Genomic DNA, 23732 nt, shown 5'->3' with positions numbered 1-23732 from the left:
CTCAGTGAAAACAAGACGCCGATTTGACATACCGCCCGGGCAATCCGAATGCTTTGACAGAGGCATCGCCTGAATGCATAGAATAAAGCTTAAGGGCCACCTAACTAGGGTCATTGAGTGTAAACCCTCTTTAGGCTTAGGTCCCTAATGCCCTAGCATATTCTGTTTTAAAACTGCCCTTTGCACAAAGCCATTTGTCTACTTTGCGGTGATTGTTATTTTGAATTGTCAGCCACTTATCTGGCAGATTTCTTCTCTTCTCGAGGTCAATCTGACAATATTCCTACACCTAAATACATTGGTAAGTTCAAAACAGCAGTAATATTTATAAAAAAATATATATATATATATATATATATATTTGGTATATAATATATATATATATATGGTATATATATATATATATATATATATATAATATATATATGGCATATATATATATATATATATATATATATATATAAGATATATATATATATATTGTGTAATATGTGTGCTGAAATAAACACACACGCACATTATATATGTTATGCCTACGGATTCATGATTAAATACTTTTTGAAGTGTTACGTAACGTGTCTTATGATCTAATTTCGGAAGGCATTTGGTAATTCGACCCTTATTCCTAAAATCTAACACTCAGCCCACACAGACCTCCCCTGGACACTCACTTACTTTTTCTTTCTCTCTCTATCTCTCTCTTGCACTCCTCAAAGCATTCCCTTTATCTAATCTAATCTCTCTCTCAGACAGCACAAAGATCTCTTTCGTTCTTTTATTCCACATTAAAGAAATGAAATGGATCATCTAAGGAAACGCAATCTTTCCTTTGAAAAATAGATTTATTATTTAAAAGCAACCCAACAAGTAATGAATAAACAAAGCAAAGATTAAAATGCATCATAAATGAAATTTTCAAGTAAAAAAAATCTAACTCAAGATTTAATCTCAGTCCAACTAAAAATCTGATTGTGGCTAATAACCTGCAAATTCAAAAAATCTCACATACTCTATCTTAGACACTGTAGTCTAGTCTCAGAAGTCTACCACATGAGAAATTTAGAATTGCAAAGGTTTGCATCTGTCTTTCTATAATCACACCACCATGATAACACCATGTCACACAATTTCATCACCACAACAATGTTCTCACCACAATGTTCCCACCACCGACATCTGTCGAAAGAATTAAGCACAAATAATAATCTCCCAAAAATATGCAAGTGCAAAACATAATAATGAAAAGTCTAAAATGCATGAGTAAATAGCCTGCTGGTAAATAAAACACAATAAAATAGAATATTGAAATGGTAAAGGTTATGTTCACTTCCCACACAAGTTAAAAAATGTCTTGAAACATGGTAAAAAACATAAGTTCACAATTCACACAGAAAAACGAAGAGTCTGAACTTTACCTTATTCTGCCAATTCTAAGAGATTGCAACACTCAAAGATAATATCTTGACGATCTCGTTCTAGCTTCAGGCTAATGAACGATCGGACTAATTTTTGGGCAAACTGAATTATACACAAAATCTAGATTTTCTAACGTGAAACGAACTTATGTACCCACATACCAACTTTACGTCATATGACTCAGCATACCAGAGCCAATATTGTATGTTCATCAAACAAACGGCTGAAGTAACCAAACTATTTGCTGAATGCAACGATTCAATTCAACTGTCTGTCTTGACCTACTACCATCTTGCAGCAACTTCTTTTTGAATCACACCTAATATAAACACAGTAATGTTAAAACGGCCATATTTTCTAATATATAAATATATATATATATATATATATATATATATATATATATATAATATATATATATATATATATATATATATATATATATATATATATATATATATATAATAATGTTAGCTCAGCTACATACATACATACATACATTCATACATAAATACATAATACAATATCTGATTATATATATATATATATATATATATATATATAAATGTATATATATATATTTATATATATATATATTCACATATATATATATATATTTTATGATGTTGCCTTGCAATAAATTCCGACATATATCCTCCTATAATTTTGACATATTTACTTTTTCATGTGTTATGCTTAATTATAATGGTTGTTGAAGTGTCATATTTAGTTTGAATCAGATCTCAAAAGAACTAATGATTAAGTAACTTGATAGCGTAATTTAGAATTGTTAATACAATTTTAATTGTAACGTAGTTTAGAATCTTTCTTGATAAAAGCGTAGCTTATGAACATGTAACAATTACCAGGACTTGTTTCATTTCAATTGTCATCAGTTGAGATAAGAGCGAGCGCTTTGTTTTGGGTTAGTGATGACAGGTTGCGAAAACAAACGCCGATTCGTCCCATACGGGCTTCAGACGAGTGATTTCACATTGTTACATGTTCGAGAAAGAATACGTGTCTTGATCAATTACGTCATGTTTTGTAAGACTGTGTTCAAAACATTTTGCTGGGATGACGTAACTTTCTTCTAGAAGCTTCTCCATTGTATCTCGCACCCAAAACGCTTTTTAGACGTCATGTAATTGTTTCACGTATTACTGAAATTCTAAAATTTGTTTCATTCTGATTTCTGAGACCAGTCAAGTTGGTTCCCTCTCTCTCTCTCTTGTTCTTAGAAAGAGATCACTTTTAACGTAGTATTTTGTGGTCACATATTAACATTAACTTTTGAGATCTGAATTTAGCAAAGTTATTTAGTTTGTAATGGCGCCTGGTAAAAAAAGTGTGTATTGTGGTAACGCAGTTGCAGCAAGTGATTTACAGAGGTTTCACAAGTTTGTGTATTTGTAACGTGAATTTTACTTATTAATACCATGGTATGATAAGTTAGGAAATTTTTACCAAGTGAAATCATTACTGATAAATCTTATGTGTATTTTTGTGTGTTTATCTATTTACAATCTCTATATTTTCACATTTTTTGTGTTTGTGATGTAACATTTATTTACGTAGCATTTTAAATATTTCTTGGTAATTTAATATTGTATACTTGATTTCATTTATTGAGATTTTTTTTTTAAATCTTGAGTAATTCTTGATAGTTTAAATTTTGCTTGATTAATTTAAATTCCTGATAAAGTTTTTGTGAATTAGTTTTGTTTCATAATTTACTCTTTTACTTCTCCTATTCTGTATAGAAGGTGAATTTCCTGGAGTAACGTCAGAAATCCATTCTAACGTTTTATCTATCCCTTTATCAACTCTATCTAATGTTATTCTCAATTCTTTCATTAATCTAGTTAAAGAGACTGGTAAAGTTCTCTTATTCTCTACTTCATCTAAAATGAACACGAGACAAAAAAAAAAAAAAGTATTATATACAGTATATACAAATATCAACCCATTTATCCCTCTAATTATATACAAATGTTCCATTTACATTCAACTTTCTTTAATTTTGAAATATGAGTTAATTTCGTCACAGTATTTATCTTTACTACAAATCTATTCCTTTTTGATCTCTACAATCTCAAGGTCCATGGAACTCGGACTTAATTTATAGTCGGATCATTCGAACATTCGCTAACAAACACTCTATCACTCATAGAAAAAGCTACTCCCGCGATTTCGCATTCACTTTTCTCTACCATTGCGCAAACTAAGTTCAAGTTCTTTACTGATACACCTAAAGCTTTCTATTCTGTATTTACCAACGAAGTAACAGTAACATCACCATAACTCGCTCTGGTAACAAATCAAAGGTCCTTTCAACTTGTACCCATACAAAGCTGCTGGAGATATCTTAATTATGTCATTCACCATAGTGTTGATACTATATCGCACTTCATCCAAAGATCTGTCCCAATGTGTATCGGAACCGCCCACTGTCATGCGTAAAGCTTCGATTATTTTCTGATTCGCCCTCTCACATAACCCGTTCGCTTCTGGTCTATACGGGATTATAGATACTTTCTTTATTCCCAGTAAATTAGCAAGACCGTCTAAAGTCTTATTAATAAATTCCCTACCATTGTCTGTGATCAGACATTCAGGAACACACCATATCTACAAATTATCCTTAAAGACACTACAGCAACTACTCGGCGGCTTGTATTTCAGTGGGAAAATCTCGACAAAACGAGTTAACTCATCTACAACTGCTAATGAATGTCTATATCCATAAGCAGATTCACTGAGAAGTTACCCAGAATATCCATATGCACTCTCTGAAACGGCCTGGCCCGGTATGGGATATGAAGACCCAAACGACGACACCGTCGTCGCCGGCTTATTCGCATTGCAAACAGCGCAATTCTTCACAAAGGCCTCTACTGCGGAAAACATATTTTTCCAAAAGAACTTTGACCTGACGTTTCCTTCGTCTTGTCCACACCTAAATGAGGAGAACCAAATTTACAATGCTTTAAGTATCTAGAACTTGTGGTACTAGACTCTCTGGCACGATAGTTTGTGTAATTTCACCCATGCTTAGAGTACTTGCAAGTTATACTTAACTTTCCTAACTAATAAATTATTCTCAGCTCTAGTCCAGAAAAAGGCAACATACCCTTTCTTCGGTGGAACTCCCTGAAAAATGCCTTAGCATCCTGATGGTATTTATCTTCATCTTGCTTCTCTTCTAAAGTATCCCAAGTGATATTTTCACCAGTAACATAACACACAACGTTCCCTCCCTCAACATCACGAACAACAATCTCTTCGAGACTGCTGACACACTATTTCTCCCAGTATGCACTGTAGGAATGTGTATGTCCTCTACATGAGATATCTCAGAACTACTAGTATCAGAGACATGAGATACCAAATGTCTACTCTCATCTCCCACATAGGATTCGGTATGTACTCCCTCATCCTCAACTGGGAAAATATCTGTGCAATGCATCTGCAACCACAGTATGCTTACCTTCAATGTATTTGGGCTTGCATCAAATCTCTCAATGTCAAAAACCAACATGCTCTCTTGGGCGATAAATTTGGCTTATTAAAAGCAAGCAACGGTTGATGATCTGTAAAAATCTCAGCTTTATTTCCCAACAACAACTTCTTGAAATGAACAAGGCTAGAGACGACTAAAGAAAGCCTCCTTGTCTACAACTGACATCAGCCTTTCATTACTGCAGCGTTTGAACTTTCTGCTATAAAAAGCAATTGGGTGTAATTTTCCTCAAATTTCTGCATCAAACACGCACCTATACCAGTAGAGGAAAAAACCCCATATAGACTCCACTTTTCTACCCCGCCCCCGAAGGGGGCGTGGCCACCCCCCCTTCCCCCTCCTGATAAGCTCATGTACGTACGTGAGGCCTAAAAAGGGGCGGGGCAACGCCCCCAACCCCCAAAAGGGGGCGTGGCTAGCCCCTCCCCCTCCTGATAAGCTCATATACGTACATGAGGCCTAAAAAGGGGGTGTGGCCTCCCCAGACCCCAAATAGACTCCACTATTCTGGTGGGCGTGGCCACCCCTGACCCCAAATCGACTCCAGTTGTATTATAAGCTCATGTACGTACATGAGCTCATATTAGGGGGGCGTGGCCACCCGTGACCCCAAATGGACTCCGCATGTCTTATAAGCTCATGTACGTACATGAACTAATATATGTACATGAGGTGCAAAAGGGGGTGTTGCCACCCCTGACTCCACTTGTCTTATAAGCTCATGTACGTACATGAGGTCGAAAAAGGGAGTGGGTGCGTGGACACCTGTAACTCTACGGGAATGAAACCACTTTTCTGCACCCCCAGTGACGTCACGCAACTCTACGGGAATAAAACCACCAATTCAACCCCTGACCTCAAATTGACTCCACTTTTTGGGGGCGTGGCCACCTGTAACTCTACGGGAATAAAACCAACATTTCAACCCCCGACCCCAACCTGGCTCCACTTTGCCGCACCCCCCGTGACGTCACGTAACTCTACGGGAATAAAACCACCAATTCAACCCCTGACCTCAAATTGACTCCACTTTTTGGGGGCGTGGCCACCTGTAACTCTACGGGAATAAAACCAACATTTCAACCCCCAACCTGACCCCAACCTGGCTCCACTTTGCAACACCCCGTGACGTCACGTAACTCTACGGGAATAAAACCACCAATTCAACCCCTGACCTCAAATTGACTCCACTTTTTGGGGGTGTGGCCACCTGTAACTCTACGGGAATAAAACCAACATTTCAACCCCCGACCCCAACCTGGCTCCACTTTGCCGCACCCCCCCTGACGTCACGTAACTCTACGGAATAAAACCACCAATTCAACCCCTGACCTCAAATTGACTCCACTTTTTGGGGCGTGGCCACCTGTAACTCTCTAAAACCAACATTTCAACCCCCGACCCCAACCTGGCTCCACTTTGCCGCACCCCCCGTGACGTCACGTAACTCTACGGGAATAAAACCACCAATTCAACCCCTGACCCCAAATTGACTCCACCACTTTTCTACCTCCTGTGACGTCACGTAACTCTAACTCTACGGGAATAAAACCATCCTTCCAACCCTACCCCAAATTGACTCCACCTTTCCTACCCCCGTGACGTCACGTAACTCTACGGGAATAAAACCATCCTTCCAACCCCTGACCCCAAATTGACTCCATTCCTAACCCCGTGACGTCACGTAACTCTCTACGGAAACCCTTCATTTGAACCCCGACCCCAAATCGACTCACGCTTATGCCCCGTGACGTCACGTAACTCTACGGAATAAAACCACCCCACCCCAACCCCAAATAGACTCAGTTCACTGCTTTTTGCGACTCATGTCCCCTTTAATTGTTTTCAACGTAACCGGGACGTTTACCTCCTCCTCCTCCTCATATAAAATCTCTAAATTAATATATGCACATCGCGAATGTAGCCTCTCTCTCTCTCTCTCTCTCTCTCTCTCTCTCTCAGCCGTTACATTTTGCTTAGATATTCGGAGTATCATGATAAAAGGATATTTGGCGACTGACTTCAACCTCATGTGAGACATATATTTATCAATTTGATATCTCCCCCAATAACCGACACACGGATGAAACCTGACCTTATCGCCATATTTGCCAAGCTGACTTCACCCTCACGTGAAATTTTATCTATCATAGAATTTGAGTCATAATCTCCATACACTACACAAGTTTAAAGGCAAACACTTCAATTTGTTTATTTATTAATACCGAGTTTGAAAGAGGTTAAATGAAAATCAAATGACAGACGGAATTTCAGTTTTGTTTATTTATTAATACCGAGTTTGAAAGAGGTTAAATGAAAAATCAAATGACAGACGGAATTGTTATTTTATATTTGTAACCAATGCTAAATACAGGGGAATGAATTAATATTCCATACAAATACATACATTAGAAAAAAACTGTATATACAAACACGAACGCGATAATATACGCATTCGCTTTTCCAAAAACAATACTTCAACGAAACACACGGCTACTAAATATTTTCTAACCTGTTCCTTCACATCACAGCCTCAGTATATGCCACATACATCTACTCCAGCACTTTCCCGACCGTTTATCAAAGACGACGTTTCATCTAACACCTCAAAGCTTTTAAATTTAGCTAACAAGTTTTTCATATATAAATCTTCCACGCACCTTTCCTCCAACAGGGATAAATTCTTTTCATTATAGCCACGCAACATATTTTACCAATTTTGCTCATTTCATCACTGAATGTAGCTAACACAGGTAAATATTGATTCAACCAAGTCGTATTAACACGCCCGCTTTGACCGATGCCAGCGGGAAAGATAACATACTTGACATAGTCATACGATGATTTAGATAATTCTTCCTTCAATTTCTTGACCGAAGAAAAAAAGTGGTTGAATCTCATCTGCTTACTATCTCTGCCCAAAACGATCGGCATGATCTTCATCTTTGGAATAAGCCACGCTCTTTTGTGCGTATTCGTTCTCTTCAATGGGGGCGCCGATACCGTATTGTGTTAATAAGGTAGCTATGGTAGGGAGATCAACTTCATCGTTGCATTCCCAAGATGTGATATTTTCAGGTCTTTTCACAATGGCGGAACCTTCAATACCCTATCACGAGGACATGCATATGATGCACCAGTGCGAGAATATCGAAAACCTGCCAACTCGGCATACGGATAAGCACGAATGACGTCTGCCACCACACCGTAATTCCTGCATGTGACACAATTAGTGGCCACTACTAAACACGTGTTCCGCTTCCTGAACATATTTTCGGACAAGTTCCCGAAAACTAACTTGCACGAGGAGGTTGATGAAGCCATGGCGAGAGTCCACGTCTTGATGTGACAATCCTTCAAGAGATAATGAGCTACCCGAGCTCCCTGCCTTTATCACAATCACCGATTACAAACCAGTTGTGACGAAGCATCAAGTCTCTCTCCCTCCCAGCCATGATTCACACACACGAATAAACAAGTCTTATCATTCCCTCACGCCAAAGGTCATCCACACATATGACTCATTTTATCAAAATCAGTATCACTCCCAGCCATGATTCAAGCTCACACGAATAAACAAGTCTTATCATTCCCCATGCCAAAGTCATCCACACATATGACTCATTTTATCAAAATCAGTATCACGTGACTAAACAGCTCCGGCATCATTGTTCCTAAAATGTTAATAAGCCACCCACGCATCCACCATGCTTCTGTTTCGTTTCTTCCTCACAATCGCCATCTTGTTTTTCCCCCTCCCCTCCTCCTCCTCCTCCTCCTCCTCCTCCTCCTCCTCCTTTTTCCCCATATTTCGCCACGTTTCGATTTGTTTTTAATGGCTATATTCCTTAACATCCAATCTTTAACCCCGGCCATTTCTATGAAGTAGTGATAATTCGAAATATTATCAACGTGGGTTTTTTTATTCCCTTGAAATTCTCGAGCTATATCTAAAATATTATAACCTGCGAGTGGATGAGTTAAATCTCCTTCTTCATTCCATTCAACCGTGTTAGAATCTTGTAAGTGCTTAACAAAAAGCCGTAACATATGACTTTTGAGGTTCTTTAAAAATATTGGAATAATACCTGTTAAATCGGGATTGCTTTTTTTGCGAGTCATGTCCCCTTTAATTGTTTTCAACGTAATCGGGGCGTTTACCACCTCCCCTCCAGTCACTGCACCTACACTTTCTATAGGAGGAGGAGGAGGAGGAAGAGGAGGTCCCGTGAGCGATATAGCTGGCACAGACAGTTTTTGGATATTAAGAGGGACGTGTCCGCTACTACTAACAGCTGTCGTATCCAACTTGCCAGTACCCTCCAGGTTATTAATATCACCATCACAAACCTCTTTTCTATTCATTAACCTCTCGTAGGTAATGGCAGGGATAACGTAAAACTCCTTCATTTTCAATTAAAAAGACTTCCTACCAAACTCGCTGCAATAGGCAATAACGCTGATAGAATAGCCCCCTTTACGACTTTTCAGTATATTTTTCTTCTTAGATATGGACGTTGTTTTCAAGGACACAAGATGAATTTCTCGTCTACAATTTCTTAAGTGTTTAATAAACTTCTTATCTTGAGTTAGATTACCACAAAGAAAATTTCTAAAAATTTCCGAGAGCGTAGCCACCAAACCACCGTTTAAGATGGGAATGACTTTACTTCTTTCACTGGGTGATAAACCAGAGATGAATAAAATAAAGTTTTTATTTTTACGTATTAAAGGCTGCTTACGGTTCATATCCGTTCAATTTGAGATTCATCAACCCAGGAATTGAATTGTCTCGGATAACCTTTCCAATGAACGTAATATTGAGTTTTATTATTTTTCTTCCTCCTTCCCAGAATAGTGATATCATACGTTTCTGGTAGATTTGTGGGAATTAATTCTTCACGATAAAATGCACCCTTTATTTCTTCACCCGCTAAATCTTCCAAGAAGTATACGACTGGATTTTGCGATGTATCCACTTTTCGGATTTTAAAAATTTCTAGAGTATTTTGAATTGTGTATCCCCTCCTAAAAATTGCGTTCCGACGCTCATCGGCAATGCGTACAACGTCTCCAACATTCAAGAGCGAAATGGTGGGAGGATTAACGAGAACAGCCTTTTTATACATACTCGAGAATTGACGTTCAATGTCATCTCTAGCCGTTAATGCGTGAACCTCTTGCGGGGTGCGACCCAAACTCCTATGGGGTTGTGGTTGTAACTCTGAACAATGTCACGCAAGACGTTAATGTATTTTAAGGTATTCTTATGTGTGAGATATCTATATATCCGACTTTTAATAGTCCTTATGACTCTTTCAGCTATAGAGGATTTGATTTCTCTCGAATAAACGCTATATAATTTTATATTTTTACTATCTAAATATTCTCTGACATGTTTGTTATAATATTCTCTACCCTCATCACTATTCAAACGTGAAATTCCCGAAAATTCGGTAGATTCGATAACCTTCTTCAAAGCGCGACGCATAGTAACACCATCCTTCTTTTTCAAGGGAACAATTTGTAGATATCTGGAAAACACGTCAATAAAGACCAGCAAATATTTAAACCCATTATTATACCGAGCTAATTTGGACATATCGGCTAAATCGGTGCTCGCTATTACTCGCGGTTTTGGGTGACATGATTTTTCTTCTGGGGAATTTTTTCGAGTGACTTTATGCAGTGTGTAAGACTTTTGTCCACGCAAGAATTCTTTAACATTTTCACGTGTAATTTGGCTATCCAGATTTTTCGCTACCCTGAATAAAGAGTCCACCCCGCTGAAACTACCCACACCCCGTGCATCTCCGTACAAAGTTTTTAGCAGTTTTATCCGTTCTTTATCCATATTGGTAAGCTATTTGATATTCCGTTTCACCCAGAATATTAGTTCGGAGCTGTAACAGTTCAGGTGTTGACGGAGCGAAGTCTACTAACAAATAACCGTAGCGGTTACGTGATAGGGCCTTTTTATATATGTCCGAAAAGGCTGAAGCTTTTTGACGGCCGAATAACTGCCGACCTAGAGTTTCAATTTGACTAAAATCACGATTTTTCATTAGAATATAATGTGAACAATTCAGGCTTATACTTCTACTAAACTTGCCCGAATGAAACATATTCTGCGTTATGAATATAACTGAAATAGATGAATGACGTCCCGCTGTGAAGGCGTTAGTGACAAATTTATTATCACTAGCCTCGAGGAAACAATCGTCGAGTATGAATAATAGACCTTTATTAACCTCTGTCTCCCCCTTTTCAGCGTAATCAAAGGGATTTAAAATTTCTTTGGATACTTTAAATTTGGGACCTATTGAGGGATGCATTTCGAGGGGGTGTTCAGATACCCCGCAATATAAAATGTATTGGAAACGCGTTTCATAGAGTTCAATGATTTTTGACAAAGGACGGACTTGCCACTGTTACTAAACCCCGCGATGATAATACGAGCGGGATTAGCGAACGGGTCTAACAACTGCCCAGGGAAGGGACCTGCCGCAGCCATGATGTTAGCGCGTTCAAGACTAAAGTTGTATACTTTACACGCTCCTTTTATATACAAGCCTTAATAATAATAATTAGGGTGAATGGAAGTTGACGGCAATAATATTTGTTTAATTTCCATAATGAAACATATACAGGTTTTTCCTACAATATCAAAATACAATGTACAGTAAAAATGCAACCTATAATAAAAATACAATTTAATAATTTAAAAATATAAAAACCAACTGTGTATATGAATATATTATATACAATATAATATATTAAAATATATGAATATAGGATAAAATATATAGTAAAATATACAAACTATGACACCCGGTCAAGGTGTGATACGCCTCCGTTTAACTGGAGGAGAGGGTGAAACCATTTCCTGTCGAGGAGAAGTCAAAGACGCCGAAGAGAGAGAGAATTAACATTGTATATTTTACTATTCTCTCTTCGACGTTTTGAACATCCTTTCACCCGCGGGAAATGATGTGATGGATGTAGGGTCGGAGGAATTCTCGAGGTGCTAGGAGCGGGAGAGATTGCCGCTACTGCTGGCACCGCCACTGCCCTCTCTATCTCCTCCTCCTCCTCCCCCCCTCCCCCTCCCCCGCCATACCCTCCTCCACCCCAATGTCTGGATGTCCATACGCCAACGATTTATAAGGTGTCACATAATATCTCTTGTCCTCTAAAGGACAGAGAGATACCTTTCGCTGGCTCGTATGACACATCGTACCTCCTACTCTTTGCAAATTGTGCACACGAGTATAAGTAATCTCATTCTTTTCGATTACAGCTCGATACTGGTCATGCGGAATGGTCTTTTGCCGGCACCTTTGTACTCCTTTCAAGGTGTTACTACGACTAGTTTCCGTCAGATACGAATAAACTTTAGGTTTAACGCCGATAAACTCCCTCATGAGTTCAGCTCCCGTTTCAACCTTGACTAACCCTAGTTTCCCCTTACGTGACTCATCATACAATTCGTGAGTTTTGGGGAAATTACTCAAATCCATGTAGGGTTTGAGCACACCCTTCAGTTCTCGATTGAGGTTATCAGTCGCGAGGGAAAAGATCAAGCTGTCAGTGTCGGTATAAAGGAGCTGAACTCGGTGTCCATACTGCTTTCGAAGAACGTCGTAATAGAACTGATACACCATATCCTTCGCCATGTCTAGTATACTGAAACCGATATAAATCGGGGATTCAGCCATAACAGACTCTTTGCAATGGTTCACAATGTACCTGTCATTACCCAGTTTTTCCAAAGACTTGTACGTGTGTTTGGATACATTCCTGAGGAGAGAGGCTTCACCGGTGGTGACGACAGTTCGGGTAGAATAATTCAATGAATTTTTAATAGTGACACCGAAAAGACCATTCATTATGATTTTGATGGTGTTCCTCTTGTCCGGATCGGTCTCTTTAGCACGCCTTTCGGCATTCTCCAGAATATATTCCCTCAAATAAAAATCCTGTTTGAATTTGTACACTTTCCTTATTACATCAACTTCGAGACCGAGTCTTATCAATGTTTGTAATAAGGAAGACAGATCAAGTGATTACGCATGGGTAAATGCGTACCCGTCAACTTAACATTTTTCTTGGGTAGCTTCACCTTGAATTTATTCATTAGGTTTTTACTATAGGGCGATAGATCCTGGTGAGTCACATTCATGTGATGAATGGCGAGAGGAGATCGTCCGTCTGTAGAGCAACATCCCGTCTAACTGGTTTGGTATCGAGCAGGATGAAATAACCGTATTCACCCTGTGAATCAATGGCGGTAATATCGCTAGCGACAAAACTTTCTAATTCGGCAGGGCAAAGTTCAGTTATTTCACCCAAGGGCATTTTGTATTTACTCATAACTGTGGGATACAAACTGGTGAAATCAACGTATAATATATACGATTGAGGATCACCTACCCTAAAACTGGGATTTAACTCTGGATTATTAGCTACACATTGCCTTCGAACTAGACTACAAAAACCGCCGCGGATGTTTTTACAAATTAATTGATAGAGTTCACCATTCGAAATGAGGGGGAGACGAATTTTAGAGGAATACAGGAAAGCATCGAGCGAGAGAGAGGTAGAAGTCAGGTAACGGGCGGGGTCTAGTCCAAATTGCGCCATGGCAGCCTTCCTCCAAGCTAAATAAACGTCTGCTAATAATCCCACATCCATTAACAAATACAAAATGGTGTAATCTAGAAGATTGGCGCAATTAGCAGCGTTCCAAACCTTGACCACGTGTGCATAGTCCTCGCTGGAAAGGGTTTCCCCTGTAAGTTCCGAATCGAAACACTCTCGAGAAGGGATGCCAGGCTTTCGCAGGATATTGAAACCCGTCACATAATCATAAGGGTAGTACTGTTTACCCGTACCCAAAACTAAATCGAGACAATCCCGAGAATACTGGGTTAACAACTTACGTACGATTTCGAGGGAACCTTTCTGTTTGATATGACTCGAGGCGAGACTAGAAAGGGTCCCTCTAATCACGTTGTTGCTATCCACGAATCTCAGATTGCCTGATCTGGCTGAGTAAAATTTACTACCCTCGCGTTTCAGAATTTCAAAATCATGTTGAGCCCCCGCCTCTTTCAAGACCAGGGCGATGTCATATGACAAATTGTGTACGAACACTGTTAAAGTCGGCTCCTTAAATTGAATCTTCAAATTACACTGTTGACACAGTGCACACAGAAAGTTATCCCGTGCCACAGAATGAGCGTGATGTCGCATTTTCGTGACTCCAGCCTTGAATTCGACGTTGCAGCCTTCGCAATGAGTGCTCGCTTCAAACTTACGGGTGGATTCAGGAGTCATATGTAAAGGATACGCACGCATTCGTTCGCGCAATAACGCCCAGTCCCGGTTCATGTTCTGCAAACAATCATCAACGCATTTCTCTCCGTGACTTAGTCTATGGGTACAATATTCCCCCGTTCTACCGTCAACGATCACGTAGCAGTAAGCGAAAGCTTTCTGCCGAGATACTATTCTCGGATCGTCCTCTCCGGTCTTCGGTTATATTATACGCTTCAAAAATCCAGGAAAGCCATGTGTGAGATTGGCTGCAGAGCTTTAACTTTAGTAAACTGTTTAAATTGACCGGGTTCTGGGTATTCGACAGTGGTTCGAGCGGTACAGGCCTGAGTGTGTGCCTCGCGGATGGTGGGACTATTAAACAAAGTCAAACAATTGTAACACATACCACCCGCGTGCTCAGTCCCCGCCCCTGCTTGAATCCGTGTCGGAACTTCTTCACGAATGCCAACATATCCTTAATCAACGCAACGTGGTCGTCAGTGATTAATAACAACGTGACCAAATGACGGCTTTGGGGTTACCACCTTTCCTCGCCAGATGTACCGTCCAATGTTTTTTCCGCTGTTTCCCCATGCCTAATTCACATAATTTATACAGATATATGTTGAGGTTATTCCCCTTTTCTAATGTTTTGAAAGAGTCATGGGTCAACGGCATATCTGGCGAGTGTTTGATATTAAATTGCCCCCTCCCCATCCTCCTCATTAAGACACGAGGGAGGTTGTTAATACGTGTGGGAGGGTTATCCCGGAGTACAACGTAAGCTTCTAATGCTGTAATAACACAGTTGTACCCGGACTGAATATTGATAACCTGATCACTACCACGGACTCCCTTGGGATACGCCTTGAAGTTATTAATATTCACTAACTCACGCCGCGTGATATGAAGTTCAACCCTGTCCAGCGAGGTCATACACCAACCCGAACCCTCAGTACGGTTGAGTCTTTCTTCCAAGTTATTAGCTATAAACTCAATAGCCTCCTCCAGGGAGTCATAGATCGAGTCAATCGTAGTGAGGATAGGCGGGGTACATAAATAAAAAGCATTTTTTTCATTCATGTCGCCTAGCATCCTCACACTGGTGATAATAACACACAAGTAGAGCATAGCCGAGCGAATACCTCTTTCAAGGAAGTTACTGAGCACATCTTCGCGTAATCGGGCTATGCTACTACTTAGCTTCATTGCCACGTCAATGTGTGACCCTACCGCAGCCGCATAATGAATGGTACTCACTACCTTGTTACCCTCCGTTCTTTCCCTCGCGAGTGCAGATCCCCTCCCACCAATGCGTGACGCTTCATTATTATTACTCCCCATCAAATCTTCATCTAATGGGAAGTCTTCAGCGAAGGGATCTGTAAAGATCGTGTTAATTAGCACCGGGTGAACGTGTATTATAATAATAATAATAATAATAATAATAATAATAATAATAATAATAATAATAATAATAACTGCAAAAACAACAATGATAATATAATAATAATAATAATTTTTTACCTGGATCGGAGTGTGGTGAGGATGATTCATCATGGCGGCTAGAGGCTTGGACATCTTCTTTAATGACGTGGCAATCTGTGAGATAACAAATTCATGAATACTGCATGACATATCATGAACGTGGAGGTTTTTATGTATAACATGAACGTGGAGGTTTTTATGTACACATATTATTTATAAACCCGATGCCCATTGTTAGTCATACAGTCTACATTCAACATGTGTAGCGATCACATCATATACGTGAATAGCAAAGCATGTATAAGTACATTTCCAGAAAACCGGGCGTGTAAATTTACCAATAGGTTAGCTGCCCCAATATCATTACCGAAAGAAGTGGAATATGAAGTGGGCCTAGTGGGAGTCATTCTCCCGAAATTATATTACGCTATTAAACCAGAAGACATTGATTTTACTATTCAATTTAACGTGATCTATAACGAGTCAGTTGGGAAACGCGTTTATACTTATATTTATAAGTCCATTTCGGGTTTGTTGGGTGGTGATATGAATGTCATGACTAGAGCGTTTAATACGGAAATTATTGAACAATTATCTGGATTTTACGGTGAGCATATTCGCGGAGCTATCCGCAGGGACGGTTTATTCTCATGGAATGATGACACGAAGGTAATGAGCATTCCACATGTCGATGCAGGAGTGGCCAAAGTTGACATGATTGATTCAATTACGATTAAACTCAGTGCTAAAGCAGCTAATATGTTTGGTTTCAATGAAAAAGTCAGGTATTTAATATACAGTTCGGGTGCGTTGAGACCTCACCGCGGTAGAAATATATTCCATCAAGGCGTTGAATACGTTTACCTGTATTCGGGTATCGTTCAACCTACCATCTTGGGTGATAAAATGGTTAATCTCTTAGACTGTTTCACGTTAGGATGTGCATGTGGTAAAGGTCCGCATAATGCCATTTATAAACCTTTAAATACCATTGACGTATTGGATTACATTACCATCGATGTCTCGGATCAGAACGGTGAAGAAATAATGTTTACTGAAAATGGGGTTGTATCATGCAGTCTGCATATAAGACCTAGATAAAACGCTATCGAACTTTTCTTATAAATACCATTCGTGACATATACCCATCGTAGTATTTAACCGACATGGCTGGTGAACACATATATTTGAGCAGTCTCGGCTGTTTAGACACGTATACCAAAAATACACCTTCGAAATTTGCCAATAGATTACCTACACCTATATTATTACCTAATGGGGTTGAATATGAAGTAGGTTTAGCTTCGATCATGTTCCCGGGGAGTTATTACGCTATATTATCCAAAGATGATTTATTCACTCTCGAATTTATTACAGAGCGTCATAAACGTGATAGGCATACATATTTGTACAGACCGAGAATAGCGATGTTAGCGGGGATATGAAAAGACTCGTGAGAGCTCTTAATAAGGACGTGCATGATTATTTGAAAGTTTATTACGGTGATAATTTCATAAATTATTTTAATAGTAACGGTATATTTCATTGGGATGAAGATTTAAGGAGAATTACTATGCCACGTATCAAGAGAGAGAAACTGAGACCGGGGGACGTTAAAAGTATATACGTAAAATTTAGTGGAAAAGCCGCGAAATTATTAGGTTTTCATATTAATACTGGTTATGAAATATATGGTGGGCGTGAATTGAATGAACACGTTTCCCTTGATTCTCTACCTGATAATTGTGGGGTAGATTATATATATGTGTATACGGATATAGTTCAACCGACGATTTTTGGTGGGAGACTAGTCAATATATTGGACTGTTTTACTTTAGCAAGTGGTAGAGGAAAAGGAATACATAATACAGTCTACAAATTGTTGAACACGAACATCTTGGATCAGATTTCTATTCTTATCACGGATCAAAATGGACACCTTTTACATTTCGCTAAAGACTCAAGCGTTACTTGCCTGCTCCGTATAAAACCTAGAGGAAAATTAGATGAATAGGTACGTATATAATTCGATGTTCACCCTTGGCATTCCTTATTCGTGATCGTAACACCCTCGAGTCAACTAGAACGTGTGAATCAAGCTCCACTTAAATTGTTTGGGAATAGTATAAACAGTAAAATGAGAGTGTTATTCGCGCCTCCTTCAGAGGCGGAATTTAAAAACTATTTTTATCAGACCCTTTATTAAGGAGAGGGGCGGGGTTTGAGGATATTTCCGTTTTCTATCCCGGTCGCAGGAGGGGAAGTGGTATTTTTCTACTATAAGTGGTATTGCACGTAAAGTACTTCCTTTTCTATTTAATGCCGCGAAACCTTCAGTTAATGAATTCGGTAGATCTGTGTTATCTGATATGGTAAACAACGGTTTACCTTTAAAAGAATCCTTAAAACGAAATGGTATAAGAGCCCTCAAAACTACTGGACAACGAATTTTAAGCGGTACTGGAAGGAGAAGAAGAAGAACGAGACGGAGGAAAACGGTGAAACGTTTAGTTAGACGGTCGAGTGTGGGAGGAAAGAAAAAAAAACGTAGGAAGAGGAAGGTTACACGCGTTAAATCTAGAAGTACATATAATAAGGACGTGTACGATCTTTTGTAACTCATTCATCAATTGACATTCGGCGGGTACGCACTCGTTCTACCCTTCATCTCAAATTATATAAACACAAAAATATGGCTAGCGTAGTTCCTAACATACCCGGAACTGGTAATCAAGTTCCTGTTTCATCGTATATTGCGGGTATATCTGAATTGTTCCCGAATGTTAATAGACGGAGAATTATTGAAACTTCAATTAATTCAAAGGAAAGACTGGATTTTACACCTTGCAATATTTCCGTAAATCAAATTCTAACTGATAAATATATAGAATTTCGCATTAATGGGGTGGCAGGTTCTTTCTTAGATTTGTCAAGTATAGCTTTAGAATTATATATCACAATAGATAGGGCCGGCGCGCAATTAGCAGATGATGATCACGTGTCTGTCGTTAATGGTCTAAGTAATACATTATTTAAATCCGCTTCTGTTTTCTTGAATGAAAAGTTGGTGGAATCCTGTCCTGTATTTAACTATCAATCATATATCAAAATGCTGAAAATGATAAAGCCCTCGGCATTACCTACCACCGGTCGGGCGGGATTTTTATATGATGACTATCATGTAACACACGGGGTAACTCGACAATTTACTGCCAATACCTTCGGTCAAACCAGCAGGTGGGAGACGAAAGTTATGGGCGACATTAAAACGCGGGGCGTGCATACATATTTTCCACTTCTTTTGGATATAGCGACTATAGACATGTATTTACTGGATTCGATTGACTTGAGGCTTAGGCTCGAATTAGCAAATAATAACTGGGTTATGGGTGCCCACACAGACGGACATTTAAATGTGATAAATATAGAAAAGGTTAAATTATGGATCGATAGAGTTACCCCACATTATAACGCAATGTCGGCTTTAAATGAGGCGATAGCAGTTAATCCTATACAATATATATTTGATAAGACTTTATACAAGACATACGTTATTGGGCAAAATGAAAATTCGATTTTAATTGATCAACCTTTTAACAGTTGTATACCTGAAAAAATCACATTGGCCATGATTGATATGGAAACATTTTCAGGTGATTACGCAGCCAATAGCCTATATTTTCAATCTTTCGATTTAAATAATATACATATTACCGTTAATGGGAATACTGTATATAATATTCAATGCAGTTTCCCTAATACCATCATGCAATTATATCACGAGACGCAGAAAAGTATAGGGGTGGCGGTGATAATCTGATCACTTATGATAGTTTTAAAAATGGTAGAGCTATTTACTGCTTTAATTTTGTGGTGGAAGATGTTGAAGATTCCATGCCAGTGGAAATTTCGGCAAACCTGCGAATATCGATCAGGCTGGGTACGGCTACACCTAACCCTTGCATTATTTTACTTTTCGGGGATACCAAGGGTATTTTAACGGTGGATGCGGATAGAGTTATTCAGTGTGATGTTAGGGGTTAAATAGAATGGATACAAAAGAAATTGAAATAAGTTTAAAAGGTTCACTCGGTGACCGGGTTAAATATTTAGGTGTGTTCGCTTCGGATGAAGTAGGATTATTGACATTGCCAGAAAATAGAATCAAACCTTTAGTTTTTATATCTAATACATTATCTTCGTCTACTGATATTAATATTGTCGGTCATTGGGTATGTTTTTACGTGGAAAAATCACCTAGAAATATAATCTTCTTTTTTGATAGTTACGGTATAAATCCTAAAGTTTATTCGAATGACTTCTCTAAATTTATATATGCACATCCCAAATATAGCCTCTATCGACTAATAAAACAAATACAACCCGATAAATCGTACAAATGCGGTCTTTACGTTAGTTTTTTGTTCATTGCGTGAGTCACCGAGGTGTGAAAACAGTATTATCCTTAATACAAAATGTATTCTCATTCACTCGTTTGAGAGGCAATGATAAATGGATAACGGGATATTATTTTAAATATTTGAAAAAGTTTAAATGTTCACATTGGAGGTCGGGGGTCAAACGTGCTATTACATACAAGGAATGTCTCCGCATCTTAAACAACTAAGGTAAATGCATATTTTTCTTTGATTTTTATATTACCCCATTTACATTCTGTTAAGGATATATTCTATATATGTATCATACACCGTGAATCACATAACTATTTTTTACTTATTTCAGGATGAGCTGTGAGAATCATTCACCCGTGAACGTCGGTGATAAAATGCTAAGACGTCTTAGTCGTTTCCTCTTAAACGCTTTTCGGAATATTCGCCTTATCATAAGGATACACGTGGACGTTATATTGGGATGTGTGCTGAGACAGTCTGACGGTGATTAGTGTATTGAATTTGTACACTGTCTTTTATGTGGTCAATAAATCCTTATGAATAATCATATACGTGTTTTTTTACTATGCCCACAATCCATTTGAAATCAAAAACAGGAAAACGGAGAAAAAAAGAGTGCGTGTTTCTATGGAATCAAGAACTGTTATTAAATAAATATATAACACATCGGTTTTACATACCTTCACCGGGTTGCTCGTTTCCTTCAGTAGTGGGTGGTGGCGGAGTTGGTGGGGGTTGCACTGCTGTGGGCTGTCAGCGGGGGTTGTTGCATCTCCTGCTACTTCTTCTTCTGCTCCTGCTTCATGGTCATGACCTGTTTTCACCTTCCTAATAAATGTGTTGGGGGCTCCAGCACCATAGTAGTAATGGTGTCTGACCTGAGTGGCTACTTCGTCAGCTGACAGTTCGCTACTGGAGTTATTTCCCATATCTGAAAGAGAGAAATAATGACTGTTTTATATATTCTGTTTCTTTCAACGGGTACATTATTTCATATGAATATCTATTCCGTATACAGATGAATCTTATTGCTGTTTTTAATATTTACTATATGTTCGAGTAAATGGAAAGTGTTTTATATGCTACTTACTGAATAGTGACGGGGAAAATACTGACGTTCACTCACTGGTCAAGAGAAATACTTGATGCACTTACTCTTATAAACTTTGGGCATGGAATAACGTCAATTTCCCTTGTCGGCTGTATTTATGGTGTTCAGTCAGAAAGTAATAATCAGGTGTGACATACGGTGTTTCGTTGAAGTATTGTATATTCCAAAGATGTAGATCACACCGATCTGTGTGGATGACCTTTGGCGTGAGGGAATGATAAGACTTGTTTATTCGTGTGTGTGTGAATCATGGCTGGGAGGGAGAGAGACTTGATGCTTCGTCACAACTGGTTTGTAATCGGTGATTGTGATAAAGGCAGGGAGCTCAGGTAGCTCATTATCTCTTGAAGGATTGTCACATCAAGACGTGGACTCTCGCCATGGCTTCATCAACCTCCTCGTGCAAGTTAGTTTTCGGGAACTTGTCCGAAAATATGTTCAGGAAGCGGAACACGTGTTTAGTAGTGGCCACTAATTGTGTCACATGCAGGAATTACGGTGTGGTGGCAGACGTCATTCGTGCTTATCCGTATGCCGAGTTGGCAGGTTTTCGATATTCTCGCACTGGTGCATCATATGCATGTCCTCGTGATAGGGTATTGAAGGTTCCGCCATTGTGAAAAGACCTGAAAATATCACATCTTGGGAATGCAACGATGAAGTTGATCTCCCTACCATAGCTACCTTATTAACACAATACGGTATCGGCGCCCCCATTGAAGAGAACGAATACGCACAAAAGAGCGTGGCTTATTCCAAAGATGAAGATCATGCCGATCGTTTGGCCAGAGATAGTAAGCAGATGAGATTCAACCACTTTTTTTCTTCGGTCAAGAAATTGAAGGAAGAATTATCTAAATCATCGTATGACTATGTCAAGTATGTTATCTTTCCCGCTGGCATCGGTCAAAGCGGGCGTGTTAATACGACTTGGTTGAATCAATATTTACCTGTGTTAGCTACATTCAGTGATGAAATGAGCAAAATTGGTAAAATATGTTGCGTGGCTATAATGAAAAAGAATTTATCCCTGTTGGAGGAAAGGTGCGTGGAAGATTTATATATGAAAAACTTGTTAGCTAAATTTAAAAGCTTTGAGGTGTTAGATGAAACGTCGTCTTTGATAAACGGTCGGGAAAGTGCTGGAGTAGATGTATGTGTGGCATATACTGAGGCTGTGATGTGAAGGAACAGGTTAGAAAATATTTAGTAGCCGTGTGTTTCGTTGAAGTATTGTTTTTGGAAAAGCGAATGCGTATATTATCGCGTTCGTGTTTGTATATACAGTTTTTTCTAATGTATGTATTTGTATGGAATATTAATTCATTCCCTGTATTTAGCATTGGTTACAAATATAAAATAACAATTCCGTCTGTCATTTGATTTTTCATTTAACCTCTTTCAAACTCGGTATTAATAAATAAACAAAATTGAAATTCCGTCTGTCATTTGATTTTTCATTTAACCTCTTTCAAACTCGGTATTAATAAATAAACAAAATTGAAGTGTGTGCCTTTAAACTTGTGTAATGTATGGAGATTATGACTCAAATTCTATGATAGATAAAATTTCACGTGAGGGTGAAGTCAGCTTGGCAAATATGGCGATAAGGTCAGGTTTCATCCGTGTGTCAGTTATTGGGGAGATATCAAATTGATAAATATATGTCTCACATGAGGTTGAAGTCAGTCGCCAAATATCCTTTTATCATGATACTCTGAATATCTAAGCAAAATGTAACTAGATATATATATATAGAGATATATATATATATATATATATATATATATATATATATATATATATATATATATATATATATATATAAAAAAAAAATGTAACGAGAGAGAGAGAGAGAGAGAGAGAGAGAGAGAGAGAGAGAGAGAGAGAGAGAGAGAGTTGATAGAGGCTATATTTTCGGGATGTGCATATATTAATTTAGAGGTTTTATATGAGGAGGAGGAGGAGGTAAACGTCCCGGTTACGTTGAAAACAATTAAAGGGGACATGAGTCGCAAAAAAGCAGTGAACTGAGTCTATTTGGGGTTGGGGTGGGGTGGTTTTATTCCCGTAGAGTTACGTGACGTCACGGGGCATAAGCGTGGAGTCGATTTGGGGTCGGGGTTCAAATGAAGGGTTTCCCCCGTGAGAGTTACGTGGACGTCACGGGGTTAGGAATGGAGTCAATTTGGGGTCGGGGTTGGAAGGATGGTTTTATTCCCGTAGAGTTACGTGACGTCATGGGGGTAGGAAAGGTGGAGTCAATTTGGGGTAGGGGGTTGGAAGGATGGTTTTATTCCCGTAGAGTTACGTGACGTCACAGGAGGTAGAAAAGTGGTGGAGTCAATTTGGGGTCAGGGGTTGAATTGGTGGTTTTATTCCCGTAGAGTTACGTGACGTCACGGGGGGTGCGGCAAAGTGGAGCCAGGTTGGGATCGGGGGGTTGAAATGTTGGTTTTAT

General features: G+C 38.9%; 1 protein-coding gene and 1 long non-coding RNA gene across 2 annotated transcripts; one reads left to right on the top strand and one right to left on the bottom strand.

Moving 5' to 3' along the window:
- Positions 1-15566: 15566 nt before the first annotated feature.
- On the bottom strand, positions 15567-21246 carry LOC136838075 (uncharacterized). Its single transcript, XM_067102922.1, has 3 exons — positions 20841-21246; positions 15788-15862; positions 15567-15642 (listed from the first exon to the last, which is right to left on the bottom strand). The coding sequence occupies exons 1-3, from the start codon at positions 21087-21089 to the stop codon at positions 15616-15618; spliced, it is 351 nt and encodes a 116-aa protein (XP_066959023.1). The 5' UTR covers positions 21090-21246; the 3' UTR covers positions 15567-15615.
- Positions 20154-20707, top strand: LOC136838076 (uncharacterized). Its single transcript, XR_010852849.1, has 2 exons — positions 20154-20376; positions 20492-20707. It is a non-coding gene; the product is annotated as an uncharacterized lncRNA (long non-coding RNA).
- Positions 21247-23732: the final 2486 nt, after the last annotated feature.

This window comes from Macrobrachium rosenbergii, unplaced genomic scaffold (assembly GCF_040412425.1).
Source record: "Macrobrachium rosenbergii isolate ZJJX-2024 unplaced genomic scaffold, ASM4041242v1 13913, whole genome shotgun sequence".
NCBI lineage: Eukaryota > Metazoa > Arthropoda > Malacostraca > Decapoda > Palaemonidae > Macrobrachium > Macrobrachium rosenbergii.
This window is presented reverse-complemented; position numbering and strand designations above follow the sequence as displayed.

Excerpts from the sequence above, each read along its gene's own strand:
- LOC136838075 (XM_067102922.1), bottom strand. The coding sequence starts at position 21,089 with ATGGGAAATAACTCCAGTAGCGAACTGTCAGCTGACGAAGTAGCCACT. Across the intron at positions 15,863-20,840 it reads AAACGAGCAACCCGGTGAAG|ATTGCCACGTCATTAAAGAA; the intron begins GTATGTAAAACC and ends GTTATCTCACAG. Across the intron at positions 15,643-15,787 it reads CTCACCACACTCCGATCCAG|ATCCCTTCGCTGAAGACTTC; the intron begins GTAAAAAATTAT and ends CGATCTTTACAG.